The following is a 19,953-nucleotide window of genomic DNA, read 5'->3' as shown; positions in this document are numbered from 1 at the left end:
CAGCGTTAATCTATTAAATACAAGCTTTTTGGGGGTGTATACAAATTCAGTTTTCAATAAAAAGAAAAGAAAATATTTACAAATATTTTTGCATAGTTATTGTTAAGGGATACTAGATGACTTGACGTTAAGTCGCCTAATCTTTCTTGTTTTATTGAAGAAAAATTAATGAATGCCTTAATGAATTCACTAAAAATGAATCAATATTAAAAGACGATCTTTTTTAATAGGAGAAAGAAATCCAAGCCTTTTCTATTTAGAGCAATGGAGGTCAACTATCATTTCCTCGCATGACCTCTAATCCTTTCTGTGATTACGAATCTTTTCCTGCAGATGGGGCTGTCGAATAGCTTTTCTCCCGCCAGTACAGTGATTGGGCCACACCGGTGGCCCAACCCACCTGTTTGTCACATGAGCCAATAGGAAGACAGGAAAAAATCTTTTCAAAATAATAGCTGAAAAATATGCTTTTAGTTTGACACGTGAACATATTGTTACCCGGAAGTTAATGATGTATCCGATACTGTATCGCTGGCGATTAGATGTGCAGCAGCAACGATGGCGGGTCCCAGTAGGAAGCAGATGTTGAGGTTTCTAAGCCAAGTGGGGGCGTTTATTTTGACCCGGTTTGGATTTTGGAACTGCTTCAGCATGCTGATGCTCTTTGCTGAACGAGCAGACTCGAAAAGGTAAACAAAGAAAGAACGAGAGAGCTAGCTCAAGTTAGCTGACGCGCTAACAACCTGCTACTTTAAAGATCGAGTCAAACTTTGAGGGAAAAAAATAGTCTAAATATTAAAACATGTTATTGGAGAAGTATTAGCTGGAAATTGTTATGGCTGAAAAGGTTGAGTTTAAAGGATAAAGTTACACGAAGCAACCTTTTTTATTTTATCTTAAATGTGGGAATGTGCTTGCTAGCTAATGTGAGTTGAATTGCAGAAATTACTCCCATGCCGAAAGTTGATGGGCTGAAGAAGTGGTTTAAATTAAGAAGCCATGTTATATTTGGCCTCGTCTGTAATTTTAGATAGGGTAGGCTGTAATTTTCTTTCTTGGTCGTCGTTTCAGTGTTGATACTGGGTGTGTTTTTTTTCAGTCTGTGGTGGACAACCACACCCCTTTGAACCATCCTGTACTTACAGCTGCTCCACGGAAAATGTATAAATATAAATGTAAATCTATAACGTAACACAAAAGTTTATTTTGAGGCGGGGGAAAAACTGACCCACTGACACGCTTTTAATTCCCAACAATCTACAGGAAGCCAGATATCCACATACCGTACCTGTATGTGGACATGGGCGCTGCGGTGATCTGTGCCAGCTTCATGTCATTTGGGGTGAAGAGACGGTGGTTTGCTTTGGCTGCTGCCGTACAGCTTGCCATCAGTACTTACGCGTCATACGTTGGAGAGCAGGTGTATTATGGGGAATGGCTTAAGGTGAGTGACGTCCTTTGATAGAAAAGTAAGTTCTGTTCACAGAGATAAGTTAAATTGTCAGCTAAACAGATTAACTTTGATTTTAGTGTTATTTAGTGAATGTGCTACCTGAGCTAAAAAAAAAAAAAAGACAGCTTTTTGTTATATTTATATTGTTAACTAAAAGTAGGACAGCAATAACTAATAAGTGTTTAAATAAGCAATCTCTAACAAACACTGAGTGGATAAAAATAGTTCAGAAGATTGGTGAAATGGAAGAGTTTGGTTTGAAAAGGAATAAATTAGTCTGTCATAGAGAATACTTGAAAACCCAAAATTTTCTTTTTTGTTATGACTGTATCATTGTCTCTTTCTGTGGAGAGACTGGAGATGGGATTCTGCTGGTTCTCCCACTTTCTGGAGAATCCTGTCTATGAATAAAACCTACGAGGACCCTCTGAATAATCTTTTGGCTGCTCCCTATAGTGGTTGCCATAGCAGATCTTCTGCCTCACCATTGCCTGACAGATTTTATTTAATGTAATATCTGACACCAGTCTGAAGTGATAATATATAACATGCATGGTGTCAACATGCAGTAATATGTTCTTCGAGATGTTTATTTTTGTGTTGTCTTTTTGCACTACACATGAACTCTAGTACTTTTGAGCACACATTTGTTTATGTCTGATACTCATTGAATGTAATAAATTTAATTTTTTGACCACTGATGGAGGTTAAACTTCTACTAAATCAAACAATGGCCCGGATTAGTCTTTGAGCTATTAATCAAAAGTGGATCTGTGTCACACATGGCGGTGAAATTGGATCTGGGCCACCACTACAAGTCAGAGTAGATTGCTTTATCAGAGCAACTGTGGTAGGAACTTGCCCCAGATTGTGACAGTTTGAATCTTTTTCACTGCAGGTGCGAATGTACTCCAGAGCGCTGGCCATTATTGGAGGCTTTCTGATTCTGGCCAGCGGCGCAGGGGAAGTATACAGACAGAAACCTCGCAGCAGATCCCTGCAGTCTACTGGACAAGTTTTTCTGGGAGTCTATCTCATTTGCATGGTAAGACACATTTCACTTCTGTAGATTTTGGAGCTAGTTGGGCTATAGTCCACTTTGGGGAGATTAGGAATCTCCAGGTCTTGCTCACAAGTAGGGGAGAGTGTAGCAGGAGATTGACACATGGAGTGGTGGAGTGTGTTCAGTGAGGGAGAGGTTGAGTGTGAAAGCAAAGCAGTTCATTTAGCAATCTACTTTCCTTTCCTTACCTGTTCATGAGCTGTGGGTAGTGACTAAAGAAATAAGATTGTGGATACAAGCAGTGGAAATGAGCTCTTTCTGGAAGGTGTCTTTACTTGGCCTTAGAGACACTGCGAGGAGACATCACAGTGTCTCTAAGGCGATGAGTTGATGTCGTTCAGGTTTTTGACTAGGATATCTTCTAGGTCAGAATCAGAATCAGAATCAGAAAGGGTTTTATTGCCAAATGTTGAGCAGGTTTACAACATTAGGAAATTGCTGCGGTGCTTAGTGCAAACATACTGTCATAAATAACGCTTAAATAGACATGAGAAAAAAAATAAAATAAAAAATAAGAATAAGAATTAAAAGTGCTAAGTAGATAGATATATACATGATATATACATGAGTGCAGGTGGTGATCAGTGCCAAACATGGAATGATGCAGTGAACACAGCGTAGGGTCATGTGTTAGCGGTGGGAACAGTCATAGGTGAGGTGTTTTGGGCATGTCCTACTAGGAGGAGACCCCAGGGCAGACCTAAGACACACTGGAGAGATAATGTCTCTTAGCTTGTTAGGGAAATCTTGGTGTCCTCCCAGGAGAGCTGAAGGAGTTGGCTGGGAGAAGCAAGTGTGGGAATCTTGGCTTAGACAGCTGCCACAACGACCCAGGCCTAGATTGTTAAGTGTGAAGTTTTGTTATTTTCACTCAATGCCATTGTGAACTAAATCGGTTTTAAATATAAGATGTTTCTTATTTTCCCTAGTGTCTTTATAAACTAAGTGTATATCTTTTTAGTGCTGCTTAGACAAAACTGTGCGTACTGGTCATTTTTGAATTGATCTGTTTTGTTAAATTAGATTCAGAGTCTGACCAGAATTCTTTCTGTGATCAAATAACACGAAATTAGCTACTTGAAATTAATTTCTACAAACCAGATAATCATTTATATGAAATAATAATGATATTCCATAAATTTCTGAGTAACATTTTGTTGATCAAACCTTGTTTTTAGTTCAAATACTGCAGTGCTATTTTCTCCCCACTAGGTTTACTCCCTCCAGCACAGCAAAGAGGACAGGCAGGTCTATCTGAACCACATCGTCGGGGGAGAGGTCACTCTGATGCTGCTGGAGGTGGTGTTCGGCATCCTGGCTCTGGCCTTCCTCTCCGGCTGCTACATCCGCCTGGCCGCTCAGATCCTGGCCACCATCCTTCCTCTTATTATCTTGCTCATCGATGGTAACATTGGTTACTGGCACCACACTCGGAAGGTGGAGTTCTGGAACCAGATGAAGCTGATAGGTCATAATGTGGGCATCTTCGCCGCTGTACTGATCCTAGCCACTGATGGCTGAACAGTCACACACTCAGACAGCTTTTACAGACCAAGGTGTGTGCACCAGAGGAAGATGTCGTTGGCCTTTTCATCGTGGCCCAACTCTGTATTCAAAGCTGCCGTCACTCGATGACGCCTCAGGATTAAAAACAGTCACTGCTGAGACGGTTGGATGTAAGCTGCGTCGATTATCCAGTTTGTAACTTTGCTTTTGCAAGGAAAAAGAAAAAACACAACCTTGCTTTTTAAATGTTAATAATTTATTTGGATTTATGTTTACAGTTTTGTTTCTGATATGCTCTGAAGCTTGACACGGAGTGTTATTACTACAAACCTACTGGGAACTTTTAAAAGAGGTCTTAATGATTTCAATCACTATTTACAGTGGATGTTTTAAATACGTGATTTTAAAAAAGGGAAAAATTGCTGGGTGACAAATTAAAGGAAAAAGCCATCATGAAGCAACAGCTTGATTGGGGTTTTAGAGAGGGATGAAAGTGCACGGCTGCAAAGGAACAACACAAATAGTTTTATGTCCATTACCTTGTTTTTGTAATTGTTAGAAGCCATGTTTGTAACAGATTTTAAATTTGCCTTAATTCCAAAGCCCTTCTTGACCTGAAGAAAAGTTGAGATGCATTATCCTAGGTGGTTCTTATCTTAGTTGTCAACAAAAGCATCATTTTTGATAAATTCTTCCACACCAGCAGTACTGTGCAAAATACCACACAGCAGTGAGACCAATCTGAGAAAAGGCCAAAATTATAACTGAAAGTATAATTTGATTAATTGCCAATCTGTGCTTAGCAACATGTTGAGCCAGAACAGCTTCAGTCCAGCTGTCTCTGTAATAAACAGCTTTAACCTAAGAGATTATTCACTGATTTTGTGATTTGTTTTTTGCAGAGCGCCAACTTAAAACATCAGCTCTCCTGTACGTACATACATACATCTGTCTTTCTTAACCACCAACCAGAGTCATGTTGGAACTGGATCCTGTCATAGCTGACTTTGGGTGAGAGCGAGGGGCAGGGTATGCCACTCACACCTGCAGCCAATTTAGAACTCCTATAAAAAGTTTAATTAACTCCCACCCCTCACTGTAGGGGAAGGGTCAGAGGTTCAGGTTTTTCCTTTAATTTGTTGCACGTCTTATGTGATATTGCTTTTGAAGTGGAATGACTATGCTGGCCTATTGGGAATAAACATTATGTTTAAAGCAGTCTTTCAATGGGTAGTCCTGTCTGACATCATAGACGGTGTAAAAGGTGGGCTTGGCAATGTGATGTCTCCCATTGGCTTTAAAGCTTCCAGATATGCGTTTTTACCTTCACCATTGTGGTGTTATTAGAAGCAGCAGGTCTGACTATGAAACAGCACTCTCATTGTTTAATGGGTTGTCAATCATAAGCCTTAACAAATAAGTGTACTCATTATTCTCCTTCCAAAATTTACAAACTCGATTGGCTTCACTTTTTAGACCCAGTCCGTCTTTTATATGTCTACAGCTGTAATACTTTTTAACTGCTTTTCTTTGTATAAATAACACTCACATTTTATATGAAATAACTGTTTAGTTAAATGGGTATTCAAGTCACTTCGTTTTACTGAAAGTTGCAGTTTGTTTTCTATGATGTGCCCAATTTGGCTCAACATTCAGTTAACAAGGAAGAAAGGCTGAATGTAACAGATCCTTCATGTCCAAGACTGTGTAGTGTGTTTAGGAGGCATAATTACCAGGATGAGTGATTAACTATGCATAAAGCCTTTTTGGAGGATTTATATTTAATGTGTGGCTTGTGTCAGTGTCTAAACCAACATGTAGTTCAACACAAAGAAAACACCTGAATGTGTTTTTATACTTAGCTAAAGAAGATGCACCTTTGAGCTTCCATTTATTCCATTAATGACTTCAATAATTTTTTTAGTCATATGTTGGTTTTATGTTTTTACTAATCTCACCGAATCACTTCCAACCTGCGAGACTGGTCAGTCTGTTTTGTTTTGTTTTCTGGTTTGCTATGAACTTTTGCAATAGGTTTGGCCACCATTGCTAAAATAAAGATTTCTTCATACAATATTTACATGAAATACCCATCAACAATAATACCAGTGTAATATGACCATAGTGTCACATCCCATATGGAACATGTTACACGTTTTAGCTTATAGTCTCATTTAAAAAAGGTCAATGACAAAAAGGAAAGATCAGGTACTGGAGACCAACCAGTTTTCAGCCACAGTCTGTGGCTGTGTCGTCAGACCAGTAAAGGGAATTTCAAAAATGTTCGGAGGTAGCCTGATGTTGAATGAGTCCTACACGCACCGGAATAGTGCTCAGGCTCTTCTCTAGGCCCTACTCGCGCTCTTTTGCTGTAATCTGTAGATTAAGACAAAGTTTGCGTCTCATTAAAAAAATTCTTTAGGCAAGTATACAAGATGACACATATAATGTTCATGTTACCCAGAACATATGGGTAAATTTGGATTGTTTACTATGCTACTACATGAGCCATTTCCACTTTGATTTCTCTCCTTTTTCCTACAGTGCCTGCTTCATAAGTATAAAAAGCTTTAAAGAGCATTGAAACAGAATGGAATGTGATAATTTGTACTTGTCTGCTGCTCAGCATCCAGAATCAGGTCACATATTAGTCCTAAAGTTCCTGTTAATGAGTAAAAAGTATCACTTTTCTTGTCCCTGGGACTCTGCTTCACTTGAGGCTTGTTTGTTCTTACGGTTGCGCTCCGCTTTTACCAGAGCACCAATCACAGCGAGCATCACGGTGATGGTGATGACGAGCACTGAGGCAGTCTCAGCTATACACAGCTGGCTGTCCATTGAAGCCAGCAGACTTCCGGCTAGCTGAGCGGGAGCATGACAGATGATGTCCTTGTAGTCCTCTACGTGCAGATGTCGCACGTGGTTGATCTTGCCAAAGATGCGCTGCAGCTCGCAGTCACAGATCCAGGGGTTGAGGGACATCTGAAGGTAGGTGCTGGTTGTCTGGAGCTTCAGGAAGGTCTTGAATCTTATGTGCTCTAGCTGGTTTCCCTTGAGACCTAGCAGAGAGAGCCTTCGCAAGGGAGCCAGAGATTCGGCCTCAATCTTTGAGATGTTGTTGTAGTTGAGCAGCAGGATCTCCAAAGTTTGCTGCCTGTTCAGCTGGCCATCTTTAAGAACATTCAGCCTGTTTCCCTCCATGTTGAGGAAGCTCAGTCGAGACAGGCTGCTCAAAGCCTTGATGTCCAGTCCTCGGATGTGGTTGTAACTGAGGTCCAGTTTCCTCAAGCTGCCACAGTCTTCCAGTGATTTGGAGTCCAAGTGCTGCAGCAGGTTGTGACTCAGCCGGAGCTCCTGGAGGGAGTATAGGCCCTGAGAGAAGTCCTGAGGGAGCCACCGCAGCCGGTTAAAACTCAAATCCAACTTCTCCAGAAACTGCAGGGATGACAGAGACTAAAATGGAAAAAGAAATTAGAAACAACACATTACTCAAATCAGCTGAGTTTGAATTGTGGTTTAACTTAAAATGTGGTCAGTTATCAGGTGTGCTTTCGCAGCAACTTTTAAATATATATTGCATCTCATCTCAGGAAACCGGTTCCAGAGGGAAATTGAAGGGTTTTTCCGCCAAGCTAAAATCCCAAACAAAGCTGTGACGACTTTTTCTTTGTCTCTATTTAATTGAAATATTTTATTTTTGAATTGATTGGAGAAATAGAAATTTTAACTCTTCCCTTTAAATAATCTTCTAGAGTTAACCCATGTTTCTGAACTGGTGGTTTGTTTTATATTTCATGCATCCTTGCATAAGAAAATAACCGGGTGTGGATATGAAAAGTTAGTGAGGTCATCAAACCACATCTTTACTGATATGAACTGATGTATCAAAACTCGTCATGAAGGGAACACGAGAGGTCAAATGTTGTCTTTATGGGGGGAAAAAAGAGTTATATATTATATAGTAGTGAAGCTGTTGATTTACTGGTCAACCCTCACCTATGTTCATGAGCTCTGGTCGTGGATACGAGCGGCAGAAATGAGCTTCCTCCAAAGAGTAGCTGGGCTCTCCCTTAGATATAGGGTGAGGAGCTCTGTTATTTGAGAGGGCTTCTTAGCAGAGCTGCTTTTCCTCCACATCGAAAATAGCCAGATGAGGTGGTCTGACTAGGATGCCTCTTGGACACCTCCTAGGTGAGGTATTCCGGGAACGTCCTACTGGGAGGAGGCCCTGGGGCAGACTAGGACTTGCTGGGACTCTCTCCACCAGACTTGCTGTCTCTTGGCTAGCTTGGGAACGTCTTGTTGTCCTACCAGAAGAGCTGGAGGCGGTGAGTGAGGTAAGGGAAGTCTGAGTTTCTCTGCTTAGACTGCTGCCCCCGAAACCAGATGAGCAGCAAAAATGGATGGATGTGCTAAAGTCACCCCTCATTTCTTTATATTTTAATTCCAAGAAATCAGACTTAAAATTGTTTATGAAGTGTTGTTGAGCAGTAGTTTCCCGGGTTTTCTGGAGGACTGTCAAGGTTATCTTTGGACATTGGCTGCTTTTTCACTCATCCTTGTCCTTTTACCATTTTTGGAAAGATGTTTGTTTGTTAAGACACTTAACACTAACTTATTAATCATTAAACATCAAAACAAATGCATTAAGGGAGTTCAAGTTGAAAGAGTGTTGTGTCTACACATCATCGACAATTTAGCAAAGAACCATTTTTTAAACAATATCTTTTGGCACTTTGTTATTTGCAGCCTGGTGACAGAAACACATTTGCTCCCCTTTCTTTAGTTAAGACTATGAAAAATGTTAAAATTTACACAGTTTGAAAGACATGAAATTGTATTTTGCACCAACATGGTGATTTCCAAAGACCAATTAGTTCTTTAAAACTTGGCATCTCTCAGCATGGTGCGCAAAATGAGGAAAATGGACAAGTGGAGGCAAAAAGAATAAGTAGATGGTGTGACAGTCATCTCCTTTAAAAAAACAAAACAAACAAACAGTAAAAAAGTCCAGCAATGACCTGGCACAGGAAATTAGTGATTCATCAGTTCCTTCAGCCTCATTAAAATGATCTCAGTGGACTATTGGACGTCAAGAAGCCATTCTTAAGAAAGGGAAATGGAGGAAAGGTTGAGGTATGCCAAAACACACAAGAGCTGGACTGAAAATCAAGGACAACAGCTCTTACGGACTGAGAAATCCAAATTTTAATTTTTTTGGTTTAAATTGTCATCAATATGTATGGAGGTGGCGGCACGGTGGTTAGCACTGTTGCCTCACAGCAAAAACGTCCTGAGTTCAATTCCACCATCAAGGCAGTTAAGGGAGTCTTTCTGTGTGGAGTTTGCGTGGGTTCTCCCCGGGTATTTCGGCTTCATCCCACAGTCCAAAGACATGCACTTTGTGGGGATAGGTTAATTGAAAAAAAAAAAAAATCTAAATTGCCCGTAGGTGTGAATGCGGGAGTGAATGTGAGTGCGAATGGTTGTCTGCGACAGACTGGCGACCTGTCCAGGGTGTACCCCGCCTCTCGCCCTATGACAGCCGGGATAGGCTCCAGCGCCCCCCCGCGACCCTGAAAAGGATAAGGCTGTCTACATCCATTTGTAAAACACAGTGAAGGCTCTTTCCTGGTTTGCATTGTAGCCAGTGGAGGTTAGAGATGAAAAGTAAAATACCATCATACTGTGCAATATAATCTAGGAAGTGTCTTAAATTTTTAGCATGACATTGATCCCAAACACACTGCCAGTGCAAGCATAGAGAAAGTTTAGGTGGTGCAGAAGATTAAAAGCTGGTCCTACCTAATCTTGACTTTCAAGTTTGTTAGAATTGTACAAACTCTGTTTTACCTTATTTACTGCATTTCCATGTATGTGTGCACACTTGAATAAAGTGCGCTCATTTCCCATCTTCCTGGCAACATATAAAGAAACGAATTTCAGCTCGTGAATTTTGCACAGTACTGCATATACTAATGCCCCACTGAAAATCTAAGCAAGTTTCTTTTAGATAACACATTTGTTAGGTTACCTGCTGATTCTAACTTGGCTGTATGTTAATGTGAGTGAACGTTTTTTTTTTTTCATTTCCCTGTGGTAGCGTAGATTTGGCCAGGATGTACTCTGCCTCTCATCTCATCGGGTTTAATACGTGACAACTCAGATAAGCTCCAGCTGCCCTGTGCAACCCTGAACTAGATAAACCATTCAGGATTGAAAGGATGGATTTTAGTTCGCAGAAATAAAATATATAGCTTTTGTCAGTTTGGCTAAATTTGCTTTGCTGGTTGTCCTGGAAAAATGTCTGCATTTGCTTATCGAGCTCAGGACATCTGCATGACTGTGTGTGCCGTCCGCATTGTAATATCAGTTCTAAACCTCTCAAATATGCCTCTGACAAAATCCACCCAATATCTAAATTTATAATAACCCCCTAAGACCTAAACTAAGACTACAAACTGACACTAAATACTGACTTTGAAAGAAAACTTCAATAACCAGTTCATGTTAAAATATTAATTAGAAAATTGCAGTACTCCTTTTCCAGTGTGGTTATTTCTTTGATGTAAGAATCTAAAGACTTCTACAGCTGCACTAAAATATCAAACACAGAAAACACACAATAACCAGCTCTTACTGACGTACCTGTGGGTGCAGAATATGGATGCTGTTGTTGGACATGAGGAGGATCTTGAGTGACCACAGTCCTATGAAAGACCTGGTGTGCACCTCTGTCACCTTGTTCGCACTTAGATCCAGCAGCCAGGTGCCGTGGGAGATGCTGGATGGGACCCGGGTCAACCCACGAGACCTGCAGTCCACCAGGTCTGAAGATTCATAGCACAAGCAGGGGCTGGGGCACAGTTTAAAGCCCAGCACGGCGTTCAGGAGGAGAGGGAGCAGGAACATCGCGGCCAGCATAGTGCAGCCAAAGCCAGGCATCTTGCTGGGATCTGAGTGACCTCACTCCTGCTGAAAGGCATGGTTACCCTCTTGTAGTCCCCCCGAGAAATACATGTAGAAACCCAGAGAATTTGTTGCAAGGGCACGATAACGCTGTCATTTCAACAAATTCTCCATGAGCAAACATCGAACGGTTCCTGATTAGAGAGGGATTAATGGCTTAAACAGATGATCACATAACCACCACATCAGGGCAGCAAACTTGGTCCATTTTGGATCCTTTCCTAAAGTAAGGATTTACATCTGCTCTTCTATATGGATATATTAAGCTCTTTTTCATCATAGAACTCCCATAACCCTGTGATTTCAGCAACATGTTACATAAGATTGTATGAGTTTTTATAATCTCTATTATGGTAAAGGTAGCATTGGTAGTAATGTAATGGAAAAGCCTCTTTAAAAGTAAATCTTCAGTACAGCATTCACCATCAGGACCATTATATTGGAAGCACCGAGGATCAGTCAGCAAAAACAATTCAATATTTAAAGACTGCCCCAAAAAAACCTTAAAATTGGCTATTACGTATAATGTTGTTGTTTTTTTTTTTTTTTTTTTTTTTTTTTTAAATACACCTTTCTATAAAACAAAAAAAAAAAATCTACTTCACCTTTGGGAGCATTTTTCACACTTTTCTGACATTTTGGAGTTGAAATAATTCATTAAGACAACCACAAGATATCACTGAACAACAACCATCAGCCTACCTGAAATGTAGCCTTACCTCCACCCAGAAAAAGGAAAAAAGAACATTTTTCCCACATAACTCCAGCTCCATTAGTGGTACTCATTTAAAAATTCACACTGATTTACTGAGAAGTTCGTTGCTGCCCACAGGATGGAGGCAAATGTCATCAACCAGCTTTAGAGTAACCCAGAGGCTTAAAACATTTAAATAATTAATTTGAAAGAGACATGGCGTCAGTTTCCTGTAATTACACAGATTACAACGCTACCAAACAGGACAGAAAGTGAAACCCGAGTGTAACCCGTATCTGATTAAAACGTTGTCCTTACTGAGGACAGCTGATGGTCAGTCTGAGTTCACGTGACACAAGTGAAGTGGAGGGGTTTCCTCAGGAATGCAGCCAAATGTATGCCGAGGATGTCATATAAAATCAGGGTTAAGACAAGAAAAAGACAGCACTCTGGCAATTTAAAAAAAAAAAAAAAACATAAAACAAAAACAAAAAAAAGTTGCTCTCAAAAAAAGTCGTTGAAAATTACGGTATTACAGTCAGAATTTTTGTTACTTTTATTTTAGAAAATGTCCTTTAAAGTGTGGCATTTCAAGTCACATTTTGTTTAAAATACAGAAAATACAGACAGTAGAACATGGATACAGCAAAAAAAAAAGAAAAAAAAAAAAAGAAAAGAAAGGAAACAATGACAGAAAATAAAGCTAACAAGCCTTTCTGACTGCTCTAGTTTTCTCTTTTTTGAAATGGAACTGAAGGCAAAGGAAGGAGGGCGGGAAAAAGAAAAGGCTTCAAGGACAAGAGGGGAGGAGTGGGGGCAGAATGAGACAAGTTAGTTAAGGAAACTATGGTTGGTTTATGGTTCATGTTTAAATTATTCTTTATAAAGTCTAATTTAAGATTTAATCTTTCCTCTTTCTTTTTTTGTCTTTTTCATTTAATGGTATTTTGATCTTCGGGATCCAGGGCCCTCAGCGCTCCTCCTGGTGGTCTCCGACTGTGGAGAAGGAATGCCGACTTTGTCTGGCAGTGGGAACAAAACCACCCGCGTCGCCTTCTCTGGCCGACCCGCACCGCCAACTCAAGAAGATAAAGTGGAGTCCTTCTGTGTTTGCTGTGCTTGTGAACGCTGCATGGACTTCTGACTTTCCACGTCTCTAAAATGTTTCTCAACCTGTGAGGGTAAAGCAAAAACAATAAATAAAACATTATTAATAGATAAAATTACTATGGTGAGACTTGAACCAGCTATGGTTTACAGATAGAACATAGAGACACCAAATTGACAGAAACGAGACAAATCTGAACTTGTTTCAGCCTGGAAAAACCAAAGATAGGAATAACAACAAAATTGAGTCACAACTGACGTGAAACAAAACAAGTCACCGGCTCCGAGAAGCTCAACAAACATTTTCCAAATATAAAAAGCAAGTCTTATGACGAATTACTGTTACGGCCCCCCAAACACATGCTTATCTTTAAGTTCCCCTCACTGGGACCATAGCTAAAGTTAATAGCTAAATGAATGTGGTCTTGCTCAATTCAAATCGTGTTTAGCCATGACCATCTGGTACCCATCAACAAAGTGTCTGTCAAGTTTTGGAGTGTGATGGGAATGGGTGTATAAAAACTAGAGAATGAGGCCTGAGGCCACCGAATGCAACACCAATGACTTTGGCATATTTCAGAAGCTGCTCTCAGCTCCATGGCACAAAAATACAAGTGATTTCTGCACAGAGGACCGAAAGCCAGAGACACCCCCCCCTCGCCTTAACTTTTTTTTTTTTTTTTTACCGAAAGTTAAACTCACAAAGTCTCCATATATGAACCTGTGTAAAGTGCTATTAGTGGTTCTCTTGATTGCTCAGGGTGTCTCACAACAGTTCACTTTCTGTGATGCCTAACAGCTGGCAGTCAGCTCCATCGCTCACCCTGTTGCTGCCATGCAGGTGATCCCATCCCTGTCTGCACCCAGCTCCCTCCAGCAGTTGACCTGCAGCTTATTCACTGGTCATCCCCCTTCGAGATGAGACTCTTAAGTTTATGAATGACTGTGCTAAATAATCCTGATAATAGTTTGTAACGATTGAGCAGCTTTATGTGACAGACACACACCTAATGTATACACTTGAATGTGGAAGTCTTACACTGCGTTGGGTGGGGGGAAAAAGGGGGGCGAAAGTGTCTAATCGGGGGAACATTTGCACTTTCCATTTACACTGTTTTCTGTCTGTGCCCAAAACAAGACAGCACAGATTTACAGACTTGAATTTTCCTAGAAAAGCGATCAAATCGTCAGCGAGGAAGAGGCTAAGAGTAGAACTGAACTCATTCAATTATATGCCTTCAGGGAATTAGTGATGCATGCTACCAAGAACAGAACATTCAACACAGAGCACAGCGATCACATTTGCATACAACTTCAAAAAACTGTTGTTAAAATGCAGCATATGGGGCACTCATCACGGACAAAGGTGAAGTAACAGAGGTCGAGGGATTTGCGGATTTATTAGATTAATCCAAACTTGCAAGCATGTGGAGATGAGCACATGCTCACACACAAAAGAGAAAAAAAATCAAGTCTGAAAATGTCACTTTGGAATCTCTAACCCCCCCTAATCAAGTAAAAACAAAAGCTGAAGACAAAGTCATCATGAAATAAACAGTTACACATGTGAAAAGGTGAAAATAGAAAGTGTAGTAGTACTTACTATTTTGCGTACATGACTTAAAGCGCTTCCCTCTTTGCCTTTGCAGTTCTCAACCTGGTAAGGCGGTGAGATTATGACGTCGTCCATCACAATAATGTTCTTCTCCTGCCATTTACAGTCTTTGATGCTGTAAAGAAAAGAAAACGTGTAAAAAAAAGTGTAAAAGTTAAATTATCAAGAGGCGCATTCATCTTCATGAATCAGCTCAAAGGGAACAAGATGAAAATATATTTCGGTTTCAATTTACAGATTAGAGCTTTATTTCAACAGGTTGCACAAAAATATGAAAGCTTTACAAATATCAACCACTTTTAAATGAAACTATTTTTAATCTTTTAGTCGCCAAGTACTTTTTTCCCCATTAATATTGATCCTGAGTTACTCCTAAATCTCAGACTTCAATGACTGGGTTTAATACTTTGCATTCCTTTTCCTTTATCACACAACGGAAGGAAATTCTTGCTCGAGTGGGTTAAGATCAGGTTATTGTTGAAATTCAACATCTCTGCCTTCCAACAACTTTTGCTTCGTTTTTGTAGTGCATTCTCAGTAAGTTTCAATTTGCATTGTAAAGCTCTTTCCAGTCAACCTAGCTGCATTTGACTGTTCAAAGAATGCTGTTCCTAAACAGGTCTGGCTTTTTCCCCCTTTTTTTGTTCCTTCTTCCCACTAACCTGACCTTGTGACTGATCAACGATCGCCATTTTGCAGCTTGTCACAGAGTATTCTCTTTATGATGGACATATGATGGGAGTGTTTCTTATTGACTATAGAAAGGATCCTGTGATCATCTACCACTGTTCCAGGCTTCTTCCTCTTCTTTTTTTTTTTTTTTTAAATTGCAATTTAAATTGTCACTTGGATGAGTGGTGAAATGTTTCTCCCACTAAAAACCAGTCCAGATGAACAGAATCAACTTTTTGGGAAAGCCAAGAGTTATACACCAGTTATATAAATGTAACTTGAAGCAGGTTTCAGTGTAGCTAAAATTAAAGTTGTCATTGTCCACTCTGTCCAAATAAATATTGTCATAACTGTATCTGAATGCTGGCAAGAGCTTTGCTCTGATGCAACTGTGAGGTTATTAAACTATCTCAAGAAAATCCCTGAAAGTTTTGGCAATGGGAAATAAATATCTATGTATTTAAAATTCAATCTAATGCTTCAAACAGAAAGTTTACTGGTTTGTTTTCACTGTTGTGTACACATCTGCACAATGTACAGATGTGTACACTGAATTTTTCATTTTTAACATGGCTAGAGAAAAAATGATATTAGTTCACATTTCAAACTTTCAAAGTCAGCTTTTTTAAAAGGAAAAAAATGATGTTTTCTAAATAAGCAGCATGATTCTGCTGAACTGTTGGTTTTTCTTTTGAATATTTTACTTCCCTTTTTGACATGACATTAAAAGTCTTTGTTGTTATAATCTCTTTGTAGGATTCAAGATGGTCAGTGAGTGTCCTTCCATTGATTTTGATTGAATCATGAAGATCTTTAAGTGTTTTAAGCCACTAGTGGCATAAAATACTCACAAATTAGTGGTCAATGATACATATAGTATACAGTAAGAAATTTGACCCGATCAGGTGAACATTTACCCCCATCTGACCTGTGAAGTGAATGAACAGTAGCATAAAGTTCTTACGTTTTGTGAATAGTCTGGAATAGCTGTTGGCCCTCCACAGAAACCCCAGCACTGATTGCATAGGCTTGGGACAGCTTGTCCTCTTTTTCTGTCCGTGCTCGATTGGCAAGCTGTAAAGATTAAAACAGAACACACAGCATTTTTTTTTATTTAATTTTTTTTTCTTTAGGCACATCAAATATTTGGTCTGAAACAAGAACAGCTTATTCTTTTAACTGCAAAAACTAAAATTCAGGTTCCAATTGTGATTTTAGGTTCAGCACTCCAGCAGCGAACTTGGTTTATATAAAAGTACATTTCACTTTCCCGCATAGGATTACAGAGGCAGTGTTTATATCTCAGCATTTAACCACCCTCGACACGTCTCCATTTATTCACAGGGCTCAGTTTGGGCTTACTTTATTTAAGTGGGGGGGAGGGAAATAATCTATAAACACTGACTTTTATTTCTGCTGCGTTCCAATTTTCCAAATCAGGGTCTCAATCCTCAGAAGTCTATTTCTAGACCTACTAACGATGCCAGCCCCATTTCACAGCCTCTTCAAAACGCAGCCAAAACGGCAAATGCATTTTGGCCAAAAGAATACAGTATTTCACTGAGGGCCAAGTATTTTTGGAGCATTCAGGCAATCCTCATTGTAAAGTTAGGAGATATCCTGGCCCATTCACCAACAGCGCCTGACACTCACCACACTTGATGTAAACCGAGACATAAAAACTAATAAATGGTATAAAAATAAAATAAATTATTGGACTTACCTTGCTAACATTCAGTGATGCTAGAGGGGGTGGAGTCTCAGTGCGGTCATTTATAATGTCCACATCAGAAACATAGGCTAAGTTGATCAGGATGACGTCGTTGAGGTTTGGCTTACCACTGGAGGAAGCACATTCTTTGAAGGCACTTAGGTCAAGGCAAACAACTTTGTGACAGTGAATGACAGAACAAAAATGACTATTATCTGTCCCCTTGAAGAACTTGGGACATTGGTTTTCTGCACAGAGAAGCTCATTATTCAGAGAACACTGGCTGACAAACACTGACAGTGAAAGGTAGTGCCAGTTACAGCATGGGACTACCGAAAGCATTGCTGCCACCTGTAGCATCTATGAATGAATGAAAGAATGAATGAATGGAGACGGCTAAAATGTGTTATGAGAGGAAAAACTGCAAAAAACACATGTACTGATCCACAGTCACGAAGCACCCATAACGAGGTCAGCAAACCCAGTATCTACAACTTACCATAACGGCTTTTAGCGAGTGAAATTGCTTTAATCACCACTCCACATTAATTTATTATTACTGGATTGATTGATTTATTACCCGTCATATCAAGTTTATCCAAGTTTTTCAGTGTTTACTTGCTGTTGTTACCATTTACCTTCTCTTGCTGATTACTGATTATGAAGCTTAATGTAACCAAGTCTCAAAAGTGTTATTATTATTGCTACTTAATACAGGACTGGCTCGCTCTATGAATGACTGGAAATACACACATTGTTTGGGCTTTAACACTGCCTGTTTGTTATTTATTTATTTATTCCTTCTCACTGTACAGTAACTAGTTAAAACAACTGTCAGGAAATTTTACTTAAACAATAATAATCTGCTGACTTGGGAACTCAAGCGTAACATAAGAACTAGTCTGATTTTTGTTTTGCTCTGGGTTCTATATCACAGCAGCAGTTTTAAAAGGTTTTGTGCACCTCAGAGCAAAACAACATTTCATGGCACAGATGAATTCACATCTGCATAGAACATCCTCCATGCAATCAATTCTTCTTTTGACTATAAACTTATGATAGCACGCCTGTAGCAAAATAGCCCTTTTGCACTTTACAGTAAGTTCTACTGCCATATAGTTTCCCTCCACAGATATTCCAACAAACTGTCTGCCTCTAATTCAAATCGAGTGTGGGTTTAAGTATCCCGTCTTGGAATAATGTTAAGATTAGTCAACTTGTCTTAAAATATAATACTGTTATTCACAGATAGTCTCTTTTGTATAGGCAGGGGATTGCCCACTCTCTGGTTCACAAAATACAGTGATCCACGGTCCTGTTTTCCTCACCATCTTTTGGGACCTTAGAAGTTCGCTAATTTAGCAAATATAAATTCAACTCATTAAGTTCTACTGCAGCTGCTTAAATAATAGATGGATCTCACCAAATCCCAAGACACACCATTTATGAACATTAGATCTAACTGAGCGGTATATGTTTTTTGGCAAACTGATCCATAAAAAAACTAATTATTAAAAAAAACAACAAAAAAACCAACTTAAGTTATGACTTCTGTTGATGAATAAACCGAATTCTTGCAATAAATACATTGGAAACGACTGTCTGAAAGTCGATAAATACATAAGAAAAGTCATCTGATTTTACACAGGCCTTGCATTCAAACTTAGCATGTGAACATATTACCTCGATTAGTCACGTTTTGGGGGTCGTTCAAAGGGTAAAGCAGAAATACATACAATGCCTGTATGGCTATTGAGCACACTTACACGTTTATAACGTCATTATCACACATTGTAGAGCTGAAAGTAGGTGGCCAGGCGTTTCTACAGCTCAGATAACGTCACAAAGTGTTTTTAGTGTTAAACTAACACTTAGAAAGACCATGACTATCAGCTCTAAGCGCTCCCCACTCTTCATTTGATTTAATCACCTCAAAGTTTGGCCACAATGACGATAACTACACGATAACCTCTCGAGTCTGTGCAATTAACTCGGTGATCAGCGATAAAGGAACATGATAAGATGCACATTCGCTCACTCACTCATTCACTCACACTGATGGGTGTAGCCATGTTCGCCAGCAAACTAGTGTTAGTAAGTAAGTTATTACTCCAACCCAAATGACTCATGTTAAAATAAACTGTGGCACAATCACACAATATTTACAGCCCAGCTGATAAGCTTGAGAACGCCAAACCCGTTAATTGAGCTAGCCAGTAGCTGCAGTGTGGGGTTGACCGAAATCTAGCATGCTAACATGCTAAAAGCACCCTGATTGTGTAGCGTGAACTCGGAAACCACTTAATCTCTAACTTGTACAAATAATCGTGAGCATCTCCGGCTGATGGCATCACCAACCATGTGAGGTCAATATGTGGACCATCAACACGCGAGACTCTCCCAGTATCAGTTAGCTCGCTAACTAGCAACGGTTGTGCCTGCTGAGAGCACACAGCCATGATGCCTTACGAGGATTCGTTGCCAGATAGTGATCCATGTTGAGGGCTGGCAATACAATGAGTGGATTCAAAACACATGCGCTGCTAGAGCGGCTAACGAGAGGCCAAGAAATTACCAGGCAACCCCAACTAAAGGCTTATACAGACAGAAGATAGATGAGGTGCTATCTGAAATAAGAAAATATATAAAACGGGCAAACGTGTGTGCTTCTGCTAGCACCAATTACGCCTGCGCGGATCACTATTTGCCACATTTCGGTTACCCTACAGGCCCTTGCAGCCAGGCAGGCCAGCAACCCCTCCATCCGCAGCTCGAAACAAACAAAAGGATACTCAGAGTTAACATCTTGGACTGGTAGTCAAACGCGACAACTTCTCCTTGCAGACGTTGGCCCAAGCATGTGACGCATGCGACATGGCTCCCGACGCTAAAATACTCCCCGGGTCCAGGAGCCGCCATCTTCTCCGCCAGGAAACCGGAGCGCCTGCTTTACGTAAAGCGACGCGATGTCGTATGGAGACGAAACCTGAGCGTAACAAAAGTACGTCGATCGTTTCTTCTAATGTGATGAATTATAATTCCTGCCAAATCAAATCTAGTTTAAGTAAAGTTGTGTCATTGAATCACTAACTAAGGTCTTCAACTGCAGAACTACTACGACTACAACTTCTCTCTTCGACGAAGGATGTCGCTTTGTTTCCCA

General features: G+C 40.0%; 3 protein-coding genes across 3 annotated transcripts; 1 reads left to right on the top strand and 2 right to left on the bottom strand.

The window, feature by feature from the left end:
- The first annotated feature begins 509 nt into the window (after nucleotides 1-509).
- On the top strand, nucleotides 510-5,243 carry tmem101 (transmembrane protein 101). Its single transcript, XM_084937276.1, has 4 exons — nucleotides 510-689; nucleotides 1,264-1,444; nucleotides 2,352-2,498; nucleotides 3,729-5,243. The coding sequence occupies exons 1-4, from the start codon at nucleotides 559-561 to the stop codon at nucleotides 4,035-4,037; spliced, it is 768 nt and encodes a 255-aa protein (XP_084793402.1). The 5' UTR covers nucleotides 510-558; the 3' UTR covers nucleotides 4,038-5,243.
- Nucleotides 5,244-5,345: 102 nt separating this feature from the next.
- Nucleotides 5,346-12,141, bottom strand: LOC146381302 (uncharacterized). Its single transcript, XM_084937274.1, has 2 exons — nucleotides 10,671-12,141; nucleotides 5,346-7,475 (listed from the first exon to the last, which is right to left on the bottom strand). Exons 1-2 carry the CDS (start codon nucleotides 10,965-10,967, stop codon nucleotides 6,705-6,707), a joined length of 1,068 nt encoding a protein of 355 aa, XP_084793400.1. The 5' UTR covers nucleotides 10,968-12,141; the 3' UTR covers nucleotides 5,346-6,704.
- Nucleotides 12,142-12,217: 76 nt separating this feature from the next.
- On the bottom strand, nucleotides 12,218-19,912 carry lsm12b (LSM12 homolog b). The gene is made up of 5 exons (XM_084937277.1): nucleotides 19,583-19,912; nucleotides 16,803-16,936; nucleotides 16,044-16,153; nucleotides 14,396-14,522; nucleotides 12,218-12,858 (listed from the first exon to the last, which is right to left on the bottom strand). Exons 1-5 carry the CDS (start codon nucleotides 19,707-19,709, stop codon nucleotides 12,766-12,768), a joined length of 591 nt encoding a protein of 196 aa, XP_084793403.1. The 5' UTR covers nucleotides 19,710-19,912; the 3' UTR covers nucleotides 12,218-12,765.
- Nucleotides 19,913-19,953: the final 41 nt, after the last annotated feature.

This window comes from Perissodus microlepis, chromosome 8 (genome assembly GCF_051167445.1).
Source record: "Perissodus microlepis isolate ML-2025 ecotype Zambia chromosome 8, ASM5116744v1, whole genome shotgun sequence".
Classification (NCBI taxonomy): domain Eukaryota; kingdom Metazoa; phylum Chordata; class Actinopteri; order Cichliformes; family Cichlidae; genus Perissodus; species Perissodus microlepis.
This window is presented reverse-complemented; position numbering and strand designations above follow the sequence as displayed.